The 25,714-nt window shown below is 47.1% G+C and overlaps 1 protein-coding gene across 1 annotated transcript; it reads right to left on the bottom strand.

The window, feature by feature from the left end:
- Window positions 1-3,129: 3,129 nt before the first annotated feature.
- C8H19orf18 (chromosome 8 C19orf18 homolog) lies at window positions 3,130-24,550 on the bottom strand. Its single transcript, XM_003916239.5, has 6 exons — window positions 23,984-24,550; window positions 23,771-23,875; window positions 21,840-21,881; window positions 13,455-13,557; window positions 7,568-7,728; window positions 3,130-3,413 (listed from the first exon to the last, which is right to left on the bottom strand). Exons 1-6 carry the CDS (start codon window positions 24,102-24,104, stop codon window positions 3,295-3,297), a joined length of 651 nt encoding a protein of 216 aa, XP_003916288.1. The 5' UTR covers window positions 24,105-24,550; the 3' UTR covers window positions 3,130-3,294.
- Window positions 24,551-25,714: the final 1,164 nt, after the last annotated feature.

Raw genomic sequence — 25,714 nt, 5'->3', positions numbered from 1 at the left:
CATTGATCCAGCCAGAGTCTTTTTTTCTTTTTTTTTTTTTTGAGACGGAGTCTCGCTCTGTCGCCCAGGCTGGAGTGCAGTGGCCGGATCTCAGCTCACTGCAAGCTCTGCCTCCCGGGTTCACGCCATTCTCCTGCCTCAGCCTCCCGAGTAGCTGGGACTACAGGCACCCGCCACCTCGCCTGGCTAATTTTTTTGTATTTTTTTAGTAGAGACGGAGTTTCACCGTGTTAGCCAGGATGGTCTCGATCTCCCGACCTCGTGATCCACCCGCCTCGGCCTCCCAAAGTGCTGGGATTACAGGCTTGAGCCACCGCGCCCGGCTTAGAGTCTTTTTTGACTCACGGAGGCCTCATGTGCAATCTTTCAGCAAAGCTTGTCCTAGACTCAAAATTCAACCAGAATGGAATTGGTTGTCATCAATACATACGTGATAGCCATGGACCACACTACCATCATCTCACACTTGCTTTCTTACAATTGTCTCTAAATGGTCTTCCTCTTCCATTCCTCATTCACCATTGTCTATTCTCCAAGCACAAGCCAGAAGGACGTGTTTCAATCCCCAGTCCAGTCTGGTCACTTCCCTTTCCAAACTCTCCAGTGCCTTCTCCTCCCTGAGTTAAGCCTTAGCTCTCACAGTGGCTTCCATGACCCTACAAGGCTTATGTCCGGACCCAACACTCAATTTTTGTTCTCCTAGAACTTCATACCCATCTCACCACTTGGGCCACAATGGCACCATAATGTTTCCATTATATCTTGAATAGGGGCTGGGTAAAATGAGACAGACCTGCTGGGCTGCGTTCCCAGGAGGTTAGGCATTCCATGTCGCCAGAAGTTGTTAGTTAAGGGAACGGGTTAATCATGTTTTCCAGACAGACTCAGGACTTAACCAACCCAGAAATTAACGGACCCAGGAAATGTCCTGATGTCTCAATATCTTAAGAACAAAAGCATTCTTAGTTTAAGAATAAGTTTCACTTTAGGCTGGACGTGGTGGTTCACGCCTGTAATCGCAGCACTTTGGCAGGCCAAGGCAGGCAGATCACGAGGTCAACACATCAAGACCATCCTGGCCAACATGGTGAAACCCCGTCACTACTAAAAATACAAAAAATTAGTTGGGCGTGGTGGCGCATGCCTGTAGTCCCAGCTACTTGGGAGGCTGAGCCAAGAAGATCGCTTGAACCCGGGAGATGGAGGTTGCAGTGAGCCGAGATTGCACCACTGCACTCCAGCCTGGTGACAGAGCAAGACTCCATCTCAAAAAAAAAAAAAAAAAGAAAGAAAAGAAGTACAGAAGTTTCATTTTAATATTAATAATAGAGATTGTTGTGGAAGACAGTAGTTACACAACGATTAACAATCCTTTGTCAGGAACTCTTGTGGTAGAGCATACCTCCCGTATGATTTTTTACTTTGTTGTCTTATATATAAACAAGCACCGCACCTAAGGTGAGCATGTTCCTCCTCTTACTTCTGGGAATGCCCTGCTCTGTCTGTGAAGTAGCCATCCTTTGATTCCTTTACTTTCTCAATAAATTTACTTTCACGTTACTCTGTGGACTTGCTCTGAATTATTTCTTGAATGAGATACAAGAACCCTCTCTTGGGGCCTGGATCAGGACCCTTTTCCGGTAACAACTTCAGATCTCTCTGCCCCAACTGTTTTCCTCTCAGATAGCCGCATGGAGTGTTTGCTACCTGCTCCTTTCAGGTCACTGGCTAAATGTCACTTTACTATAGCCCTTTCAGATTAGCCTGTATTAGTCCGTCCTCACTCTGCTAATACATACCCAAGACTGCGGTAATTTATAAAGGAAAGAGGTTTAATTGGAAGGTGGAAACAACACAAATTTCCATTAACCAATAAGTGGCTAAGCAAAATGTGGTCTATCTGTACAATTAAATATTTTTCAGCGACAGAAAAGAATGAAGTCACTCTCAGAGGCCGAGGTGGGAGGATCACGAGGTCAAGGGATTGAGGCCATCCTGGACAACATGGTGAAACCTTGTCTCTACCAAAAATATAAAAATTAGCCAGGTGTGGTGGCGGGCGCCTGTAATCCCAGCTACTCACAAGACTGAGGCAGGAGAATGGCTTGAACCCAGGAGGCGGAGGTTGCAGTGAGCCGAGATCGCACTACTGCACTCCAGTTAGGGCGACAGAGCAAGACTCCGTCTTAAAAAAAAAAAAAAAAAAAAAAAGAACATTAGTGTCCAGGTTTTTGTGTGTACATGTGTTTTCAATTCTCTTGCATGTATACCTAGGAGTGGAATTGCTGGGTCGTAAGTAACTCTGTGTTTAACTTTCTGAGGAACCGTCAGATTGTTTTCCAAAGCAGCTGCACCATTTCACTCAATCTTGCCTCTTTGCATTCCCACAGCCCTTGGTGTCCACTTGCTACCTCTGGCTGTGTTTCTTAGCTCCTTGCCTGTGGGCCTGTTTCCCTTGAGAGAGCTGGAACCTGACAGCGATGAGCATACATTTCCTTTTTTTGTGGAGACGGGGCCTCACTATGTTGTCCAGGCTGCTCTTGAACTCCTGGACTCAAGCAATCTGCCTGCCTCATGCTCCCGAAGTGTTGGGATTGCAGGCATGAGCCATCATGACTGGCCTGGATGAGTGTGTTTTATTTACTTATTTATTTAATTTAATTAATTAATTTATTTATTTTTGAGACAGGATCTTGCTCTGTCAACCAGGCTGGAGTGCAGTGGTGCAATCTCAGCTCACTGCAACCTCCGCCTCCCGGGTTCAAGCGATTCTCCTGCCTCAGCCTCCTGAATAGCTGGGATTACAGGCGCGCACCACCAGGCCCGATTAACGACTATGTTTTAATCCGGTGTCATATTTATTTTGATATCCTCAGTTTCCTCATGTGTACAAAGGAGACAAGGTATGGAACTGACAGGTAATCTCACCAGGAAAGTTTGGCTTCATGAAAGCTATTCCCTGGCAAAGTCTGGGAGATGGCCCCCCAAAACTACTTATGAAATATTTCTGGTCAGGAGCAAGAAAAGAAAATCCGACAAGTTCTCATCACCCTTAACAAAGTTAGATTCTTTTCTATTTTCCAATTAAGTCATAATTATTCATGAACTATGAGAGCCAATAAGCAAGAGTTGCTATATCATGTGGCTTTATTTTCTGGGATACACGTTTGGGGTTTCTTTCTTTGATGTTCTCTTCCACAAGGTTCTCTGGGAGCAAGCCACGCCCACGGGCTCAGTCTCCCAGCACCCCCATAGTCTCTCCTCTGCCTCAGCCGGCACCTCTGTCATCTGTGTTCACAAATCTTCCATTTTTCCATTATGTGACGCATTCTTTGTTTCTTTTTGTGTTACTGAGTTTTTCTCTTCCCTCAGTTTCTTCTTCTTCATATTTTTCCTTCTTTTTGATCTAATAACTAAAATGTAGAAACGATGTTATCAATATAGTAATAAGTGAGGATTAAAACTGGAGACACAGGGGTGAGGGAAAAAGCCTGGAAAAATGGAGGTACCAACAGTGGAATTTTCAGAGGATTCATAATGAATGTTATTTGTCTGACAAGGATGGTGAAAATAAAATTTTAAAATTATTTTCCCATATTTTGTATTCAAGTTGTATAAATGCCCAGTAAAAGAAGAAGAAGAATGCAGAAAAGTTATAATCCAATGTGGTAAAGAGACATTGGGAAAGTGTTTTCTTTTCTTTTTCTTTTTTTTTTTTTTTGAGACGGAGTCTCACTCTGTCGCCCAGGCTGGAGTGCAGTGGCCAGATCTCAGCTCACTGCAAGCTCCGCCTCCCGGGTTTACGCCATTCTCCTGCCTCAGCCTCCCGAGTAGCTGGGACTACAGGCGCCCGCCACCTTGCCGGGCTAGTTTTTTGTATTTTTTAGTAGAGACGGGGTTTCACCGTGTTAGCCAGGATGGTCCTGATCTCCTGACCTCGTGATCCGCCCATCTCGGCCTCCCAAAGTGCTGGGATTACAGGCTTGAGCCACCGCGCCCGGCCCGGGAAAGTGTTTTCTACAGGTTATGACAAAGCTCTCTGCCTCAGTGAGCATCAGTGATCTCTCCTGCTCTGGCCGTTCTGCCTCTTTCTGGCTACGTCTGGAGTTTTTAGAGAGTAAGTCCATGTGAGGAACGGTTAGTATGGCTGAATCACACACTGCACTCTCTATAGGTTTCTCTCTAGAAGTTTTTAAACAGATACCCACGAATCTCAGAACTTCTAGGCTGGGCTCAGTGGCTCAAACCTATAATCCCAGCAGTTTGGGAGGCCAAGACAGGAAGATCTCTTGAGCCCAGGAGTTTGTGACCAACCTGGGCAACACGGCGAAAACTGTCTCTACTAAAAATACAAAAACTAGCCCAGTGCAGTGGCTCATGCCTGTAATCCCAGGACTTTGGGAGGCTGCGGAGGGCAGATCACTTGAGGTCAAGAGTTTGAGACCAGCCTGGCCAACATGATGAGGCCCTGTCTTTACTAAAAATACAAAAATGAGCCAGTCATGGTGGTGCATGCCTGTAATCCCAGCTACTCGGGAGGCTGAGGCACGAGAATCACTTGAACCCAGGAGGCAGAGGTTGCAGTGAACCAAGATCGTACCACTGCACTCCAGCCTGGGCAACAGAGCGAGACTCCGTCTCAAAACAAAAACAAAAACAAAAATGAGTTGGGCATAGTGACTTGCACCTGCAGTCCCAGCCACTCAGGAGGCTGAGGTGGGAGGATTAACTGAGCCCACAAAGCTGAGGCTGCAGTGGGCTGATATCGCACCACTGCACTCCAACCTGGGTGACATAGTGAGACTCTGTCTCAAAAAAAAGAAAAAAAAAAAAAAAAAAAAGCCAGGAGTGGTGGCTCACGCCTATACTCCTAGCACTTTGGGAGGCCAAGGCAGGTGGATGACTTGAGGTCAGGAGTTCGAGACCAGCCTGGCTAACTGGTGAAACTCCATCTCTACTAAAAGTACAAAAATTAGCCAGGCATCACGGTGCACGCCTGTAATCCCAGCTACTCTGGAGGCTGAGGCAGGATAATTGCTTGAACCCAGGAGGCAAAGGTTGCAGTGAGGCAAGATTTCGCCACTGCACTCCAGCTTAGGTGACATAGGCAGACTCTGTCTCAAATAAATAAATAAATAAACAAACAAAATAGGCCAGAAGTGATTGGCTCAAGCCTGTAATCCCAGCACTGGGAGGCGAGGCAGGCGGATCGAGGTCAGGAGATGAGACCATCCTGTAGCTATTTCTGGTGAAACCCGTCTCTACTAAAAAATAAAAAAACTAGCGAGGCTGAGGTGAAGCCTGTAGTCCCAGCTACTAGGGAGGCTGGAAGCAGGAGAATGGCGTAAACCCGGGAGGCGGAGCTTGCAGTGAGCCGAGATCCGGCCACTGTGCTCCAGCCTGGGTGACAGAGGGAGACTCTGTCTCAAAAAAAAAAAAATAGGGCCGGGGGGCAGTGGCTCAAGCCTGTAATCCCAGCACTTTGGAGGCCGAGCGGAGGCGGATCACAAAGGTCAGGAGATGAGACCATCCTGGCTAACAGTGAAACCCGTCTCTACTAAAAATAAAAAACTAGCAGACAGGTGGCGGGCGCCTGTAGTCCCAGCTACTCAGGAGGCTGAGGCAGCAGAATGGCAGAACCGGGGAGGCAGACTTACAGTATGAGCGAGATGGCCACTGCCTCCAGCCCTGGGGACAGGCTGAGACTCGTCTCAAAAATAAAAATAAAAATAAAAATAAAGAAAATAAAAATAAAGGCCAGTGGCAGTGGCTCAAAACCTGAAATCCCAGCACTTTAGGGCTGAGACGGGTGGATCTTTGAGGTCCAGGAGGTCAGAGACCACCCTGGCCTTGGTGAAACCCGTCTCTACTAAAAATACAAAAACAGCGAGTGGCGAGGTGGCTGAGGCGCCTGTAGTCAGCTACTCGGGGGAGCTGAAGGACAGGAGAATGGCGGGAACCCGGGAGGCGGAGCTTGCAGTGAGCTGAGATCCGGCCACTGCACTCCAGCCTGGGCGGCAGAGCGAGACTCCGTCTCAAAAAATAAAAATAAAAATAAAAATAAAAATAAATAAATAAAAATAAAAATAAAAAATAAATAAATAAATAAAATTATATAGCTGGGGTGCATTGGCTCACTCCTGTAATCCCAGCACTTTGGGAGGCCAAGGCGGGTGGATCACGAGGTCAGAAGATCAAGACCATCCTGGCTAACATGGTGAAAACCCGTCTCTACTAAAAATACAAAAAATTAGCCAGGCCTGGTGGCGGGCACCTGTAGTCCCAACTGCTGGGGAGGCTGAAGCAGGAGAATGGTGTGAACCCAGGAGGCGGAGCTTGCAGTGAGCTGAGATCTGGCCACTGCACTCCAGCCTGGGCAACAGAGTGAGATTCCATCTCAAAAAAAAAAAAAAAAAAAAAAACTTGTACAAAATCAGTTTTAAATGATCAGTGTCACCCTCTTCTCACAAGGACAGGAGAACATGTCTGTGGTGGACATGGCATGCTGGGAACTTTGACCCTGGGCTAGTGACCTCTATTTTGTGGGTCTGGATCCCATTTTCACATCAGATGGAGACATGGTGCAGGTGAAACACCTGCGTGTTGGTGCTCTGAATGCAGGATAACATCATGGTAATGAGTATGTTTAACGGAAACATGTTTTGTGCTGGGAAAAGTTTGTTTCCTGAACTCTGTTAGATCTGTGGAATTGCCCTGCAAAAGGAACTGAGCAACCCCACAGTTGTTCACCCCTCTGTAAGATTTGATGAGAAAGGTTCATTTCCATAAGTGTGGCTGTGAATATTTGTCTCTCTTACTTCAAACTCCCTTAACTCCCACTTATCTTTGCCTTTGAAAACCAAGCCACAGGCCGGGCACACTGGCTCACACCTGTAATCCCAGCACTTTGAGAGACTGAGGCAGGCAGATCACAAGGTAAGGAGATCAAGACCATCCTGGCTAACACGGTGAAACCTTGTCTTTACTAAAAATACAAAAAAAAAGAAAGAAAGAAAGAAAGAAAGAAAATTAGCTGGGCATGGTGGCACGCTCCTGTAGTCCCAATTACTTGGGAGACTGAGGCAGGAGGATCACTTAAACCCAGGTGGTGGAGGTTGCAGTGAGCTGAGATTGCGCCACTGCACTGCAGCCTGGGCGACAGGGAGACTCCGTCTCAAAAAAAAAAAAAAAAGTTGGCAGCGGTGGCTCACGCCTGTAATCCCAGCACTTTGGGAGGCTGAGGCGGGCAGATCACGAGGTCATGAGATCGAGACCATCCTGGCTAACATGGTGAAACCCCGTCTCTACTAAAAATACAAAAAATTAGCTGGGCATGGTGGCGGGCGCCTGTAGTCCCAGCTACTCGGGAGGCTGAGGCAGGAGAATGGTGTGAACCCAGGAGGCAGAGCTTGCAAGGTGAGCCAAGATCGCGCCACTGCACTCCAGCCTGGGCGACAGAGCAAGACTCCATCTCAAAAAAAGAAAAAAGAAAGAAACAGAGAAAAGAAAACCAAGCCACCGCTGCCAGCTTGGCCTTCCTGCGAGTGGCTCTGACAGGTCACGTTACCTGAGTGGATGAACTTCTCCAGCTCCTTTTCGTTCTCTGGAAGTAGGTGCGTGGACTCATCCTCGTCCTCTGAGCCCTCTTCTTTGTCTCCTAATGACGGTATCCTGATATTCTTATAAAGTGACTCGAGCTGTTGTCTTTCCTCAGCCTGTGCCAGTCGACTGGAGAATGATATAAATAAATTTAGAAGCACAGTTTTCATGGTGAATAATTCATTTCTCAATCATGCCACTTTTTTACTGGAAAGGAGTTGCTTGTGGGGTGGGTGCAGAAGTAAGACTTTGAAACCAGACTAATCATGGTCAGATCTCAAATGTCTACATGGTCAGGTCATTTCCTGGAGTAAGGAGTAACTCTTATCCCAAAGCATGGATCAAAGCCAGGACTAGACGTGAGCAAGGCACTCACATCGGGTTCCGAACTTAAGGTGTTGACAAAAAGCTCCATAATCAGACAAATCATCTTTCTTTCTCTCTTTTTCTTTTTCTTTCTCTTTCTTCCTTTCTTTTCTTTTTCTTTTTTCTTTTTTCTTTTCTCTTTTTCTTTCTTGTTCCTCTCTCTTTCTTTCCTCTCTCCCTCCCTTCCTTCTTTTTTCTCTTTTTTTTTCTTTCCTTTTTCCCTTTTTTTTTGTATCTTTTTTTTTTTTTTTTTTTTTTTTTTTTTTTTGGGGTTTATTCTGTTTTTCACTGTGGTCTCGATCTCCTGACCTTGTGATCCGCCCGCCTCGGCCTCCCAAAGTGCTGGGATTACAGGCGTGAGCCACCGCGCCCAGCCCTTTTTCCCTTTTTTTTTTTTCTCTCTCTCTCTCTCTTTCTTTCTTTGGAACAGGGTCTCAGTCACCCAGGCTAGAAGTGAACTGGTGAAATCATGGTTCACTGCAGCCTCAAACTCCTGGGTTCAGTCTTCCCTGCTCAGCCTCCTGAATAGCTGGGACCACAGGCTCATGGCACCATGCCCGGCTAATTATTTTTGTATTTTTTTTTGTAGAAATGGGGTCTTGCTATGTTGCCCAGGATGGTCTCAAACTCCTAGGCTCAAGCTACCTTTCCTCCTTGGCCTCCCAAAGCACTGGAATTACAGGTGTGAGCCACTGTGCCCGGCCATAGTCATATTTCAGTGTAGTATTTTACAAAATAAAAATTAATGCCAAGAAATCCGTGATGAACAAAATGGGATAGAAAGGGTGTTACTGATGTTTCTACCTCACTGTAGGTCCAATCCTGGAAGTGGATCATTGAACAGCTATTTCTGTTTGGTGTGGAAATGGATGCCAGTGTTTTCTTAACATATTTACCTTCCCAGTACTTTGTGAATTATGTAATAAAAAAATACTTTTAGGTGCCAGGCGCAGTGGCTCACGCCTGTAATCCCAGGACTTTGGTAGGCTGAGGCGGGCAGATCACCTGAGGTCAGGAGTTCGAGGCCAGCCTGACCAACATGGAGAAACCCCATCTGTACTAAAAAAATACAAAATTAGCAGGGCGTGGTGGTGCATGCCTGTAATCCCAGCTACTTGGGAGGCTGAGGCAGGAGAATCACTTGAACCCGGGAGGCAGAGGTTGCAGTGAGCCGAGATCGCGCCATTGCACTCCAGCCTGGGCAACAAGAGTGAAACTCCGTCTCAAAAAAATAAAAAATAAAAAACTTTTAGGGTTAGCTTATTTGTTTTTTGTTTTTCTTGCTCAAAGCCAAATCCCAGCAGAGGGTTGGCTCCTTTGGGTTCCAGGGGCAGTGGTGGAGGAAGGGTGTGGGCACCCTAGAGGCTGTGAGGCAGCAGAGCTGGCTGCAAACATCACCAAAGATCCTCAAAAGGCTGGGGCAGGAGCAAGAATTGAGTGACAAGAGGGAGGTGCTCGCCTCAGTGTGAAATGTAAGGAGGTGCCCCAAACACTGAAAAATGAAGATGAGGTTTTTTTTTTTTTTTTTTTTTGAGATGGAGTTTCGCTTTGTTGCCCAGGCTGGAGTGCAATGGTGCTATCTGGGCTCACCACAACCTGTGCCCCCCAGGTTCAAGTGATTCTCCTGTCTCAGTCTCCCAAGTAGCTGGGATTACAGGCATGCGCCACCACACCCGGCTAACTTTTTTTTTATTTTTAGTACAGATGGGGTTTCTCCATGCTGATCAGGCTGGTCTTGAACTCCCAACCTCAGGTGATCCACCCACCTCAGCCTCCCAAAGTGCTGGGATTACAGGCGTGAGCCACCACTCCCAGCCCTTAACTCAATATTTTTAAAAATTGAAATGAAGCAAAAAAAAAAAAAAAAAAAATCCAGGATATACCAAATATCAAAATTGTAAACAGAGATAGGATCCAACAGTGCTGTGCTGAACCACAGGGGAGCTTGAGTCAAAAGGAAAGGTGTGAGTCCCTATACATATGTTTTAATGTATTTTTAAATGCTTATTCTTTTCCGAAACACTTAAGAAGTTCAGAATATTTTTAATAATTGAAAACTGGTGTATGAAAAGTCACAACGTTAAGTTTAAATATTTTATCTAGGCCAGGCATGGTGGCTCACGCCTGTAATCCCAGCACTTTGGGAGGCCAAGGCGGGCAGATCATGAGGTCAGAAGATCGAGACCATCCTGGGTAACTCAGTGAAACCCTGTCTCTACTAAAACTACAAAAACAATTAGCCAGGTGTGGTGGCGGCGCCTGTAGTCCCAGCTCCTTGGGAGGCTGAGGCAGGAGAATGGCGTGAACCTGGGAGGTGGAGCTTGTAGTGAGCAGAGATCGCGCCACTGCACTCCAGCCTGGGCGACAGAGCAAGACTCCATCTCCAAAAAAAATAAAAATTATTAAAAAACCATTTATACCCCAAACAAAATTAATTGTAATTTTACTTTCCTGGTTTAAATAAAAGCAAACTTACCAATAGTATTTTCAAAATCTACTTCTGGAAAAAATGAACCACTAAAAATTACATAAAACTTGTATTTTTGAATAGGTGGTTTTGTTTTTTGTTTGTTTGTTTCGGTTTTGGCCTCAGGCTCCACTCTAGCTTAGTGCTAATACAAATGTGAAAACAATAAGAATTGACTAGCTCAACAACTCAATTCAACACTGAGTGTCCAGGAGATATATTTTACTGAGATGCATTAGAAAACTTTATATTTATTAAAAGTTTTGTCTATAATAATGAAATATACAGAAGCTACAGTTGGCCGGGTGCGGTGGCTGAAGCCTGTAATCCCAGCACTTTGGGAGGCCGAGACGGGCGGATCATGAGGTCAGGAGATCGAGACCATCCTGGCTAACACCGTGAAACCCCGTCTCACCAAAAATACAAAGTGCAACCAGCCAGGCTGAGGTGGCGCATGCCTCTGTAGTCCCAGCTACTCTGGGAGGCTGAGGCAGGAGAATGGCTGAACCCGGGAGCTGAGCTTGGTGAGCTGAGATCCGCCACTGCACTCCAGCCCGGCTACCGAAAGCAAGACCGCCTCAAAAAAAAAAAAAAACAAAATTAGCCAAGGGAGTGATGCTTGTAGTCCCAGTTTGGGGAGGCTGAGGCAGGAGAATGGCGTGAACTGAGCAGTGAGCTGAGACCTGAAGCCTGGTGACAGAGCGAGACTCGGCTCAAAAAAAAAAAAAAAAAAAGAAGCCTAGGTTACACAATTTTTTTTTTTGGAGAGACGGAGTCTCACTCTGTCACCCAGGCTGGAGTGCAGTGGTGCGACCTCAGCTCACTGCAACCTCCACCTCTGAGGCTCAAAGCATGCTCCCACCTCAGCCTCTAGAGTAGCTGGGACTACAGGTGTGTGCCACCACACCTGGTTAATTTTTGTATTTTTTGTATAGATGGGGTTTCACCATGTTGCCCAGGCTGGTCTCAAACACTTGAGTTTAAGGGATCCACCTGCCTCGGCCTCCCAAAGTGTTGGGATCACAGGTGTCAGCCACTGCCCCCGGCCTATACAGTTACATAAATTAAGTGGATGTAGTGGAGATAACCCACAACCAAGCATGCAGGTTACACTCTCATTAGCAACATTTTTCTCTTTTACCTTTAATGTCACTTTGCCTTCATGTGACCTACTCCAAGGTGGTCTCAACATAGCTGCCTCAAAAAATATCCCACACATGGCAATATATCCCATTTTCATACTTAATTCTAATGAGGCAAGTAATTTTGTACTTCTCAAGCTGTTTCTGGTGAGATAACAACGGAATCCTAGCATGGAATCATAGAGTAGGAGTCAGAGTCTGCTGCTTTGGTCAGAACCACGTGAGGTCACAGTGTGTCTCACCTTTTTCTACCGTGAATTTCAAAACGATTACATCACTCGAAAGAGCTTGATCTCAAGCTTTATTTGTGAAGACGGTGACGTATCTTCCCCCAAAGCTGCTATCACCCCAGACTGCACTGACATATTTCTAGTGAAAAGGAGAGTCATCACTCTTTTCTGCTGTGCACTATTGAGACTCCTTCCAAAGTAGCAAGTTCATTTTATATATATATATATATATATATATATATATATATATATATATATATTTATTTATTTATTATTTGAGACAGAGTTTTGTTCTTGTCGCCCAGGCTGGAGTGCAATGGCGTTATCTCTGCCCACTGCAACCCCCGCCTCCCAGGTTCAAGCGATTCTCCTGCCCCAGCCTCCCAAGTAGCTGGGATTACAGGCGCCCGCCACCATGCCCAGATAATTTTTATATTTTTAGTAGAGACAGCATTTCACTATGTTGGCCAGGCTGGTCTCGAACTCCTAACCTCAGGTGATCTGCCCGTCTCAGTCTCCCAGAGTGCTGGGATTACCGGCATGAGCCACCACACCCGGCCTCAAGTTCATTTTAAAATACCAAATGCTGGGGTCTGAGAATGGTGGCTCACATCTTTAATCCCAGCACTTTGGGAGGCCCAGGCGGGTAGATCACCTGAGGTCGGGAGTTCGAGACCAGCCTGACCAACGTGGAGAAACCCCATCTCTACAAAAAATACAAAATTAGCCGGGTATGGTGGCGCATGCCTGTAGTAATCCCAGCTGCTTGGGAGGCTGAGGCAGGAGAATTGCTTGAACCCAGGAGGCAGAGTTTGCAGTGAACCGAGATCCATACCACTGCACTCTAGCCTGGGCAACAAGAGCAAAACTCCGTCCCCACCCAAAAAAAAAAGTAAAAAAATAAATAAAATACTGAATTTTGGGAGGATGCCAGCATCTCAAACTGTGTCTTTCAAACATTTTTTATCATGAGTCCCAGTAAAAAATATATTTTATTTCACAACCATGTGTCTCTGTGTGTGTACATGTCTCACATGTGCATCTGAAAAGTTTAAAAATCAGCCTTTTACATTAATATTTTAAGTAATATTTCCTAATATATTCTATTCTGCTGAATTGTATTCTGTCCTGTGCCTGCCTTTCTTTTTTTTTCATGTGTATCATGACTCAACATGAGTACAACCCACATTTTGAAAAACACTAATCTGGAAATTTATAATGACTATAATAATTTAACAATTGTAAGATGTGTCATCATCATCCTTTGACACTAAATAATAATCAGTTGACTTGTTACGTCTCATTTAAGGATAGCAGATTTTTTTTTTTTTTTTTTTGAGATGGAGTCTCGCTCTGTCGCCCAGGCTGGAGTGCAGTGGCCAGATCTCAGCTCACTGCAAGCTCCGCCTCCCGGGTTTACGCCATTCCCTTGCCTCAGCCTCCCGAGTAGCTGGGACTACAGGCGCCGCCACCTCGCCCGGCTAGTTTTTTGTATTTTTTAGTAGAGACGAGGTTTCACCGTGTTAGCCAGGATGGTCTCAATCTCCTGACCTTGTGATCCGCCCATCTCGGCCTCCCAAAGTGCTGGGATTACAGGCTTGAGCCACCGCGCCCGGCCAGGATAGCAGATGTTACTTAGCAGATACTTACTATATCATATAGAAGACTGCCATCCCACTTATCAGGGCAATGCTGAAGGCTACGCTCGAAATTAAAATTACTTTAACAAGAGCAGGTCTATGCCGAATTATTGCTAAAAAGAAAGAAAAGAAAATAGTGCTCAAAAATGTTCATTTTAGCTATGTCTTTCAGTTAATATATTTGTCCTTACAGAGGGGAATAGAAGTCAAAACCAGACACACTTTAAAAAATAGCTTTTTTTTTTTTCGGACACAGAGTCCCGTTCTATCACCCAGGCTGGAGTGCAGTGCATGATCACAGCTCACTGCAACTTCCATCTCCCAGGTCCGAGCGATTCTCCTGCCTCAGCCTCCCAAGTAGCTGGCACCACAGGCATGTGCCACCACACCTGCCTAATTGTTGTATGTTTTTGTAGAGATGGGGTTTCGCCACGTTGCTCAGGCTTTCTTAATTTTAGAAAATACTGAAGTTAGATTTTACGGCCTATGTGAACAAATATAATTTTTGCCCCCAACAATCCCTGACTCAAGTTCGCCTTCCGTCCTGGGCTGGAGCCCTCCCCTCTGCTCTGTAGAGACACGGGGTCCCTCACTCTGTGTGGCAACACCCGCTGTGTATGCAGCTGAAGGGGAAGTGGCCTTCATCTTATGATTTGGGTGCTGCCCTGATGGTCTCAGATTGTGTGGTGCTCTCATGAAAGGACACTGCAGGACAACTTAGGATGGAATTCCATGGACCTACATCCCAGGTGTCAATTTTAGGACTACGGAATATGCTATAAAATCACGGCTGTTCTTTGCAGGCTCAGGTGTGTCATCCTCCTTCATATTATCTGAAATGTGAAAAATAACAAGTTGTTGTTTGTGCAAACTGAACAAAATAGCAGCTGGTGAAGTAAGTGCATTATTCAGCCACTTGTAAAATCTGGCAAGTTGGGATGGGCGCCGTGGCTCACACCTGTAATTCCAGCACTTTGAGAGGCCAAGGTGGGTGGATTACCTGAGGTCAGGAGTTCGAGACCAGCCTGACCAACATGGTGAAACCCTGTCTCTACTAAAAATACAAAAATTAGCTGGGCGTGGTGCCGCGTGCCTGTAATCCCAGCTACTCAGGAGGCTGAAGCAGGAAAATTGCTTGACCCAGGAGGCAGAGGTTGCACTGAACCAAGGTTGTGCCATTGCACTCCAGCCTGGGGGACAGAACGAGACTCCATCTCAAAAAAATAAAATAAAATAAAATCTGACAAGTTGAGGCAGCTCCCCCTTGCCTCATGCCTGGCCTTCCCCTGACTGCCATCTCTTCACTGGCACAGGGCAAGGGGTTCAGCCACCTGAGCTGAAACGCGTCCTGAGATTCACCCGTGAGTGGAAACAGCATACTGAAAACAGCCTGGACTATGAAAAAGCTAAGAGTGTAAAATGAATAACTAGATTTTAGGTGAGGGATATGAGGCGTTCACTCTACAGTTCTGTCTACTGTTCTGTATGTTTTCAAATTTTCATGAGGAAATATTTTGGGAGGGAAAAGAACACAGGTTGCAGATAGTTTAGGTGTAATGAAAACTGAAAATGGGCCAGGCGAGCTGGCTCATGCCTATAATGCCAGCACTTTGGAAGGCCAAGGCAGGTAGATCACTTGAGGTCAGGAGTTCAAGACCACTCTGGGCAACATGGTGAAACCCCGTCTCTACTTAAAATACAAAAATTAGCCGGGCATGGTGGCTCACACCTGTAGTCCCAGCTACTTGGGAGGCTGAGGCAGGAGAATCACTTGAACCTGGGAGGCAGAAGTTGCAGTGAGCTGAAATTGTGCCACTGCACTCCAGCCTGGATGACAGAGCGAGACTCTGTCCAAAAAAAAAAAAAAAGAAAAGAAAAGTAAAGAAAACTGAAAACGGACCATTGGATGGGGCATCCAGGAGTTCATTAGAGATCTAGGCAGAGGACATATTAGCTGTGTGGTGGGGACACAACTGAAGCAGGTTCAGGAGGGAGTAAGAAGAAAGTAACTGGAAACCGTGATTTTGAAAATGATTTTGGGGAACTTTGTATAAAAGAAAGAAGAGAAATGGGCACAGCTCCTGGAGGAGTCTAAGAGATCGAGAGACGGATCTTGTTTTTAAGACGTGAACATTGGCAGCACGTTCGTGAATGGGAATGAGACAGTGAATCGTGATACTACAGTACCAGTTCATTCTGGCTGCTGTAACGAAACATCACAGGCTTGGTGGCTTAGAAACCACAGACACAGCCAGCCGCAGTGGCCCACTCCTGTAATCCCAGCACTTCGGCAGGTGGGCAGATCATGCGTGAGCTCAGGAGTTCAAGACCAGCCTGGGCAACATGGTGAAACCCTGACTCTACAAAAAATACAAAAATTCGTCAGATGAGGTGGCAGGTGCCTGTACTCACAGCTACTCAGGAGGCTGAGGCAGGAGAATTGCTTGAGGTAGGGAGCGGGAGGTTGTAGTGAGGTGAGACTGCGCCATTACACTCCAGCCTGGGTGACGGGAATGAAACCCTGTCTCAAAAAAAAAAAAAAAGAAAAAAACCCTTTGGGAGGCTGAGGCAGGTGGATCAGGAGGTCAGGAGTTCGAGACCAGCCTGACCAACATGGCAGAACTCCATCTCTACTAAAAATACAAAATAAAATTAGCCAGGCATGGTGGCTGACGCCTGCAATCCCAGCTACTCAGGAGGCTGAGGCAGAATTGCTTGAACCCGGGAGGCGGAGGTTGCAGTGAGCAGAGATCACACCACTGAACTCCAGCCTGGGCGACAGAGCAAGACTCTGTATGAAAAACAAAAAACAAAAAACAAAAAACAAAGAAACAACAGACATTGATTTCTCACAATTCTGGAGGCTGGGAGGTCCCAGATCAAGGTATCAACAGCTTTGGTGGCTGGCGAGGGTTCACTTTCTGGTTCAACAGAGGGTGGCTTCTTTGTTGTGTCCTTACAGGGTGGAAGGAGTGAGATAGCTCTCTGTGACTTCTATTGTAAGGGTACTATTCCCAGTCATGGGGGTTCCACCCTCATGACCTCTTCATCTCCCAAAGGCTGCAACTCCTAATATCCTGACCTTTGAGATGAGGATTTCAACACATGAATATGGGGTTGGGGGACACCAGCATTCAGACCGGAGCATGCAGGAAAGGGAGAAAGAATTGCCAGGAAAGTCCTTGAGTTGGCCTAAGAGGATGGAAGCTGGGACAGAGGCCAGCCTTGGCACGGACGGTTCAATTTCCAGCAGGAGATGGAGAAAGGGGGTGTGATTGCTGTTAGACAGGAGGGTGTGGACACTGTCTTTTAACTGCTTAAATTTTGTTTGTGAAGGAGGCAAACAAGGGCATTCTGGGAGCACAAGGCTAGGGTAGAATACACTGAGATATTTGCAGAGCTAGAGAAATATATGAGAAAGTCACCAAGCAGGATGGGAGAAGTAGACTAGGAAAATGAATAGCATATTTTTAATAAAATTTCCTAGAAATAGGCCAGGCATGGTGGCTCACACCTGTGATCCTAGCACTTTGGGAGGCCGAGGTGGGTGGATCACGAGGTCAGGAGATCGAGACCATCCTGGCTAACGTGATGAAACCCCGTCTCTACTAAAAGTACAAAAAAAAAAAAAATGAGCTGGGTGTGGTGGCAGGCACCTGTAGTCCCAGCTACTCGGGAGGCTGAGGCAAGAGAATGGCGTGAACCCATGAGGTGGAACTTGCAGTAAGCCAAGATCGTGACACTGCACTCCAACCTGGGGGACAGAGTGAGACTCTATCTTAAAAAAAGAAAGAAAGAAAGAAAGAAATTCCTAGAAATGGAATTGCTGGGTGGATTTATTATATTTTCTTATTTTCTGTATTCCTGATGCTCTGGTATTTGGGGCCTTAATCCTGGAGAGACCTCCCTTCTCAGGGCTAGTTATTTCTTAGAGACAGCAGATGACTCCCCTGCAAGCACACCTTTGATATACAAACCAACCAATCCAGAGCCCACACCCCAACCATCTCCTTTTCAAACTCACACACTAAGCCAATCTCTCCCTGCCTGCCCTAAATCACTCCAGGGTCAAATACTGGATAACTAGAAACCACCCCTATGGTTTGCCAAAATTAAACCATTCAAATCTAAATGTACTCAGAGTACCTGCCATGCCTCACCCATTCCTTCCCTCGGAAACCCCAGTAGAGGCGGGGGCCACGCTCACCCTCCCTCCCTGTGCTTCCTGAGGGTCCTGGTGTGCCCCTCTGTGGTGGGCCATGTCTCCCGTTTCCAGGAATCTGCGAGTATAAACTTTTTCCTTCATGAAGATCATTTGTATGTCTGGGAGTCTTGTCATAACTGATTAAAATAAATCCCCCAGGTATATTTCAACACTCTAGGTTAAAAAGTAATCACCGGCCGGGCGCAGTGACTCACACCTGTAGTCTCAGCACTTTGGGAGGCCAAGGTGGGTGGATCATGGGGTCAGGACTTTGAGACCAGCCTGGCCAACATGGTGAAACCCCATCTCTACTAAAAATACAAAAATTAACTGGGTGTGGTGGTGCACACCTGTAATCCCAGCTGCTCGGGAGGCTGAGGCAGGAGAATCTCTTGAGCCCAGGAGGCAGAGGTTGCAGTGAGCTGAGATCGCGCCATTGCACCCCAGCCTGGGCGACAGAGCAAAACTCTGTCTCAAAAAAAAAAAAAAAAAAAAAAGTAATTGCCTTGGCCAGGCGCGGTGGCTCACGTCTGTAAGCCCAGCACTTTGGGAGGCCGAGCCGGACGGACTACCTGAGATCAGGATTTCGAGAACAGCCTGATTAACAAAGTGAAACCCATCTCTGCTAAAAACACAACATTAGCTTGGCATGGTAGTGGGCACCTTGGCTAGGCGCAGTGGCTCACGTCTGTAAGCCCAGCACTTTGGGAGGCCGAGCCAGACAGACCACCTGAGATCAGGAGTTCGAGACCAGCCTGATTAACAAAGTGAAACTCCATCTCTGCTAAAAACACAACATTAACTTGGCATGGTAGTGGGCACCTGTAATCCCAGTCACTCGGGAGGCTGAGGTAGGAGAATCGCTTGAACCCAGGAGGTGGAGGTTGCGGTGAGCTAAGATCTTATCATTGCACTCCAGGCTGGGGGCCAAGATTGAAACTCCATCTCAAAAAAACAAACAAACAAAAAAGTGATCGCGTTGTTTTTCTATTTATGAGAACTGTCAGTTGCCCTTTCTAGAAGTTGTGCTCACTGCTAGCCTACAAACAAGACCTGAGGTTATGTTTCCCGCCCTTGCTGATACAGCAGTGAGACATTTTACCCACTTTTTTTTTTTTTTTTTTTTTTTTTTTTTTGAGACGGAGTCTTGCTCTGTTGTCCGGCTGGCGTAGTGGGTCGATCTCAGCTCACTGCAAAGCCCGCCTCCCAGATTTACGCCATTCTCCTGCCTCAGCCTCCCGAGTAGCTGGGACTACAGGCTCAGCCACCTCGCCTGGCTAGTTTTGTATTTTTAGTAGAGACGGGGTTTCACTGTTGGGGCCAGGATGCATTGATCTCCTGGACTCGTGATCCACCTGTCTCTGGCCCTCCCAAAGTGCTGGGATTACAGGCTTGAGCCACCGCGCCCGGCCACTTTACCCACTTTCAACAGGATAGCTGAAAACTGGAATTACAGTGTAGTTTTATGAAATCAAATCATTCAAACTTAAACTAATTTAAACTTAAAGCTGCTGGAACCTTGAACTACTCTGAAACTTGAGAGCAATGTGGCTATGCAGCTTGAATCACAAGGATGCAGCAGCAACTTCTGCCTTTTTTTCCTGTAAATAAGAAGACCAAGAGGTGCCAGCTGTGAGAGCCCCCTCTGATGGTTGCTCCTCCTCACACAGCAATAATCTTCCTTGGAATGGGGTTGCTGTCTGGAACCAATCAAATAGATGTAACTTATGCACTGGTCTCACATGGAAAATGTTACAATCCTGCTACAATGTCAGTCTCTGTGCATATAAGTGAAACCTTAACTTCTCTTTAGAAATGCTGTCCCCATTAGTTTGGAGTCAGTGTCTCCTGGGTGGACATCCTCAAATTTTGTGCTCAAATAAACTCTGTACTTAATCATATTTGTCGAACTTCATTATTTAAGCTTGGCAGTTCAATGCACAATTCTTACTATGAGTAAGGCAGACATCTTTCCATATATATATATATATATATATATATATTTTTTTTTTTTTTGATATAAAGTCTCACTCTGTCACCAGGCTGGAGTGCAGTGGCTGGATCTCTGCTCCCTTCAACCTCCACCTCCCGGGTTCAAGCGATTCTCCTGCCTCAGCCTCCTGAGTAGCTGGGACTACAGGCGCCTGCCACCATGCCCAGCTAATTTTTGTATTTTTTAGTAGAGATGGGGATTCACCATGTTGGTCAGGCTGGTCTCAAACTCCTGACCTCAGGTGAGCTACCCACCTCAGCCTCCCAAAGTGCTGGGATTACAGGCACAAGCTACCGCAACCGGACCATCAACTTTATTAGACAAACAATTTTGTCCCGCCTCCATTCTACCTACAACTGGGACCTGAAGCTCAGGGGTGGCAGAGGTCTCAGTGACCTTCCAGCGCCAGCGCACAAAACAAGCTAGTGTCAAAAGAAGGACCAGTGTATAGGCCTTTGACACCCCAGCCGGGACTCAAGCTCTGTGCTTTGGTGACGGTGGTGTCCATGGGCAGGTGAAATAGTCATAGCTGAGCTTTAGGAAGATTGATAATGTGTTTGGCATGGATGGATGTATTCATTGTGTTTTTTGTTTTCTGTATTTCCTGATACTTTGACATCTTGGGGCCTTAACTGACCCTTGAAGATACTGCCCCTCCCAGGTCCAGCCAATTCCTAAAGATAGTGAACTCTGGCCTGCGAGTCCACCTTTCATGTGCAAGCCGACCCACCCGAAGCCTACGCCCCAACAATCTCTATGGAGCTCTCATGCTCTGGGCCACTATCCCCTGCCCCCAACTACCCCAGGGCCAGGTCCCAGACAACCAGGGACAGACCCCACGCTGCACAGCCACCAGATCACTCAAGCTGATCCCAAGCCTGCCTTGCCTACCTGCTTCCTATAAAAACCGGAATAAAGTTTGTTTTGTTTTGTTTTGTTTTTTGAGAAGGAATCTCGCTCTGTCGCCCGGGCTGGAGTGCAGTGGCTGGATCTCAGCTCACTGCAAGCTCCGCCTCCCGGGTTCACGCCATTCTCCTGCCTCAGCCTCCGGAGTAGCTGGGACTACAGGCGCCGCCACCACGCCCGGCTAGTTTTTTGATTTTTTAGTAGAGACGAGGTTTCACTGTGTTAGCCAGGGTGGTCTCAGTCTCCTGACCTCGTGATCTGCCCGTCTCGGCCTCCCAAAGTGCTGGGATTACAGGCTTGAGCCACCGCGCCCAGCGTTTGTTTTTTCAAGACAGTCTCCCTCTGTTGCCCAGGCTAGACTACAGTGACACGATCTCAGCTCACTGCAGCCTCCACTTCCCAGGTTCATGCGATTCTCCCCGCTCAGCCTCCCGAATACCTGGGACTACAGGTGCCCACCACCACTCCCAGCTAATTTTTGTATTTTTAGTAGAGATGGGGTTTCACCATGTTACCCAGGCTGGTCTTGAACTCTTGACCTCAAGTGATTTGCCCGCCTCGGCCTTCTTAAGTGCTGGGATCACAGGCATGAACCACCGCGCCCGGCCCAGAATAAAGGCTTTTGCTCACACCTTTCCTGGCTCCTTTTGCCTCCTGACCAACCCTGGTGCTTCCTCGTGTGGCCTCCTACTTCTAGGGACCCGTGAGTACCAGGCTTCTTCCTTCACGACAGTCATTTCTGCGTCTGCATGTCTCACTCAGCGTACGTGATTAAAACAAATGGTGGCTACGTGCTAAAGCAGTGGGGATGGGTGGGGGGCGGAGCTGACTCAGTAGCCATCCCGTTGCAGGCACTTAGCGAATGTGCACAGGAGGAGGAAGGACGCTCTGGGGCACAGACACAAGGTGCCTTCTGCTTTGGAGGACTCTGAAGCGAGTGGTGTTGAGGAGGCTCCAGGACACGCCACGGTGGGGAGAGTTGCTAGAAAGGCTGCTGACGGGGTCGCTGTGTGCGCCCATGCATTCTGTGTGTTCCACAGAGATCTCAGACACAGCCTGTGCTTTACTCACTACACCACCAGTCCATGGAGTTCAGTCACTTCTCACCTGCCCCAGACGGTGTCACTGTGCATCCCCCTCCATAGGGGGCACCTTGTCTAACACAGGTGAAGGTGCAGACTCCTTGTGCAGACTCCTTGGTGACCACCCGGCACCCTCTGCAGCCACACATCACAACAGCTTCAGGAATGTTGTGGGTCCACCCGCCCACCGTCCCAGATCCCTTGACTTACCTTTATTCCTCAGGAATTTCATGGGGTTCGTAGGTGACGCCGCTAAAAGGGCATCAAAGGGGATCAAGAAGAAGAGATTTTTTTTTTTTTTTTTTTTTTTGAGACAGAGTCTGGCTCTGTGGCCCAGGCTGGAGTGCAGTGGCCAGATCTCAGCTCACTGCAAGCTCCGCCTCCCGGGTTCACGCCATTCTCCTGCCTCAGCCTCCCGAGTAGCTGGGACTACAGGCGCCCGCCACCTCGCCCGGCTACTTTTTTGTATTTTTTAGTAGAGACGGGGTTTCACCGTGTCAGCCAGGATGGTCTCGATCTCCTGACCTCGTGATCCGCCTGTCTCGGCCTCCCAAAGTGCTGGGATTACAGGCTTGAGCCACCGCGCCCGGCCAAGAAGAAGAGATTTTAAGATGGCTTAAGATGAATTTGGGAAAACAAGGAAATAACTTGGCATTAGAGAAGGCAGCCTAACACACAGCTTCCAAGTATCTCAGATGGCATGTGTTAATACATTCCTCCCAACGCCTGGCAGCAATGTGTGGGTTAATTTGCAGAAGCCTGGTGTTCTTTTTGCATCTGGTGCTCCCTATCACGAAGAATGACCTTTAGGAACAGGATACTTTTGGTTTCTGGCCTCCTTTTGCAGTCATACAAGTTGGGAAATCTCTGCCCAAATTGAGGACCTGGAGGGAATTTGAGTTGAAGGGGCTATGACCTCATTAGAAGGTCAGAGAGGGTTGGGCACAGTGGCTCGGGCCTGTAATCCCAGCGAGGCGGGCAGATCACGAGGTCAGGAGTTCGAGACCAGCCCGACCAACAGGGTGAAACCCTGTCTCTACTGAAAATACAAAAATTAGCTGGGCATGGTGGTGCGTGCCTGTAGTCCCAGCTACTCAGGAGGCTGAGGCAGGAGAACTGCTTGAACTTGGAGGTGGAGGTTGTGGTGAGCCGAGATCGCGCCATTGTCCTCCAGCTAGGCGACAGAGAAAGACTCCGTCTCAAAAAAAAAAAAAAAAGATCAGAGAGCCAGGCAGAGAGGCCAGGGAGCCAACAGTAGTGTCCTTTCCTCGGACACAAATTAGATGCAAATGTATCACACAGCATTTCCTTTGCACGGAATGGAGATTGTTTATAAGCATCATATATCTCCACAAACGGTTGCTGAGCTTCAAAGATTGTCGGGGTTGGTTTTGCTGTTGTAAGATAAACAGACATCCTCTAGTACTCAAATTAGAAAGGAACCATAGAAAACACTTATAAAGAATTCTCGGCCAGGTGTGGCAGCTCATGCCTGTAATCCCAGCACTTTGGGAGACTGAGGCAGGAAGATCATGAGGTCAGGAGATTGAGACCATCCCGGCTAACATGGTGAAACCCTGTCTCTACTAAAAATACAAAAAATTAGCTGGGCCTGGTGGCGGGCGCCTGTAGTCCCAGGTATTCAGAAGGCTGAGGCAGGAGAATTGCGTGAACCTGGGAGGCGGAGCTTGCAGTGAGCCGAGATCGCACCACTGCACTTCAGCCTGGGCGACAGAGCAAGATCTGTCTAAAAAATAAAAATAAAAATAAAAATAAAAATTCTCTACACTCGTAAACCTTCTGTGTCTAGACTTGCATGCTGTACTGCCAAAACATGCACCAAATTACAATTCAAGTCAGACAGACACATCTGTGTAATCTGGATGGGATCAAGGTTTTTGTGTGTGCTAATTAAAGTGAAATGAAGAAGAAAGAGAAGAAAGTGGCAATCCCTAAAGAGAAAGCACAACTTAACAGAGTGAAGAGCATAAAATCGAATTTCCAAGCAAATGTTTATCTAATTACACTCTATTTTATGAACCTTTCTACTACCAAGCACACAGTACACATTCACATAGCAGATAAGAGAGGACTCCAGGCTACGATTCTCACTTCACTGAATGAGGAATTCAATGACTCACCCACGGATCTTGATGCAGCCCCTTGAATCCCAGGTAACTGGGTTTTACGAGAGAACACTTTGGGACCTTCCGTGATGTTTCTGGGTGGTTGTGATTGTTTATTGCCTTGAAAAGAAAACGTTTTGCGGTGAGATGTAATTACCCTCTTTTTATCTCTCCTGAAACAGCTTTTCAGTTTTCCCTGAGTCACGTAAAACCAATGGTTGAAGCTACCTGGTAAGCCTGTTACGTTTCCAGTGGGATGGAGTCCATCTGCAAACGGCAAGCATAAATGAAGTGGGCATTCCATTACAAACAAAAACAAAATGAGGAAACCACTCTGAACCTTGTCCATCACTCTCAAATTATCAGCATTTTATCCTATGGATGAAAGGAAATACTCAGCTACAGTCCAGCATCTGCCCTCTATTTATCTGAGCAATCAAGCTCTACTCCCTTCAGAATGTTTGGGCAGTGACTTGGAGCCACCAGTGTGAGGTCAGTCCTTGCTGTGGTAACGGAGTTCCTTCATGGAACCAAGCTGACCAATGGGGAGACTACAGGGTAAGAGGGCAGTGCTTGGAGGTGCAGGCATGATGAGACCAGGTCCCTGCCTGCAGTGTGCAGATTAGTGAGGAGGCAGAAAGAAATCAATTACAGTCAGCCCTATGCATGCGTAGTTCCCCATCCGTGATTTCCACCAACCTCACTTGGAAAATGTTCAGGAAAAAAGGAATGGGCACAGTAGCTCACACCTGTAATCCCAACACTTTAGGAGGTCAAGGGCAGATCGCTTGCAGCCAGGAGTTCAAGAACAGCCTGGCCAACACAGCAAAAGCCCAGCTCTACTAAAAAGACAAAAATTTGCTGGGTGTAGTGGTGCGCACCTGTAGTTCCAGCTGCTTGGGAGGCTGAGGTGTGAGAATCACTTGAACCCAGGAGGTGGAGGTTGCAGTGAGCTGAGATCATGCTACTGCACTCCAGCCTGGGCAACAGAGCAAGACTCTGTCTCAAAAAGATAAAACAACAAACGCAAAAACAAAAACAAAAACTAGCCATGCATGGTGGCGTGTACCTGTAGTCCCAGCTACTTGGGAGGCTGAAGCAGGAAGATCACTTGAGCCGAGGAGGCAGAGGTAGCAGTGAGCCAAAATCGTGCCACTGCTCTCCAGACTGGGCAACAGAGCAAGATTGTGTCTCCAAACAAACAAAAAAAAAAAAAAAAAAAAAAAAGAAAAAGAAAAAGAAAAGAAAGTGGAAGGAAAGCAGTCACCCTTAGAAGGGAGGCAATGTGCACCAGGGAGACCCACAGCAGGAAGGTGAAAGGGGACTCCTGATGACTGAAAGTGGGCCCTAGGCTTCCGAGATGGCAGGAATGGAAGATGGGCTCAAAAAGGCAATGAACTCAGTCATGTATGAGGGAGACAGAGGGGACCCGGGAGTCCTGGACGTTAGGGAACACCAAAATCAATCTTGATTCTTTAGTGTCCAGGCTGTGCATGATAGGTGACAGGAAGGGAGTACTTCCCAGCAAGCAGCAGAAGTCTGGGACTTTCTTTTGACTCGTGATGTGACCTGAGCCACAGGAGGCCACCCCCTTTTTTTCTTTTTTTTGAGATGGAGTCTTACCCTATCACCCTGGCACAATCTTGGCTCACTGCAACCTCCACCTCCTGGGTTCAAATGATTCTCCTGCCTCAGCCTCTGGAGCAGCTGGGATTACAGGCGCCCGCCACCACACCCAGCTGATTTTTGTATTTTTAGTAGAGATGGGGTTTCACCATGTTGGCCAGGCCAGTCTCGAACTCCTGATCTCATGATCCACCCACCTTAGCCTCCCAAAGTGCTGGGATGACAGGAGTGAGCCACTGTGCCCTGCCAGGAAGCCCTGTAAGACATTAAAAAAAACTGTATTGGCCGGGCGCGGTGGCTCAAGCCTGTAATCCCAGCACTTTGGGAGGCCGA

Source organism: Papio anubis, chromosome 8 (genome assembly GCF_008728515.1).
Source record: "Papio anubis isolate 15944 chromosome 8, Panubis1.0, whole genome shotgun sequence".
In the NCBI taxonomy this organism is placed as follows: Eukaryota; Metazoa; Chordata; class Mammalia; order Primates; family Cercopithecidae; genus Papio; species Papio anubis.
This window is presented reverse-complemented; position numbering and strand designations above follow the sequence as displayed.

What these genes read in the sequence shown, in the direction of transcription:
- C8H19orf18 (XM_003916239.5), bottom strand. Translation starts at nt 24,104, where the DNA reads ATGGACAAGGTTCAGAGTGGTTTCCTCATTTTGTTTTTGTTTGTAATG. An exon ending in AAACGTAACAGGCTTACCAG is followed by an intron (nt 23,876 to 23,983) that starts GTAGCTTCAACC and finishes TTTCTTTTCAAG; the next exon opens with GCAATAAACAATCACAACCA. An exon ending in GGCTGCATCAAGATCCGTGG is followed by an intron (nt 21,882 to 23,770) that starts GTGAGTCATTGA and finishes ATGCCCTTTTAG; the next exon opens with CGGCGTCACCTACGAACCCC.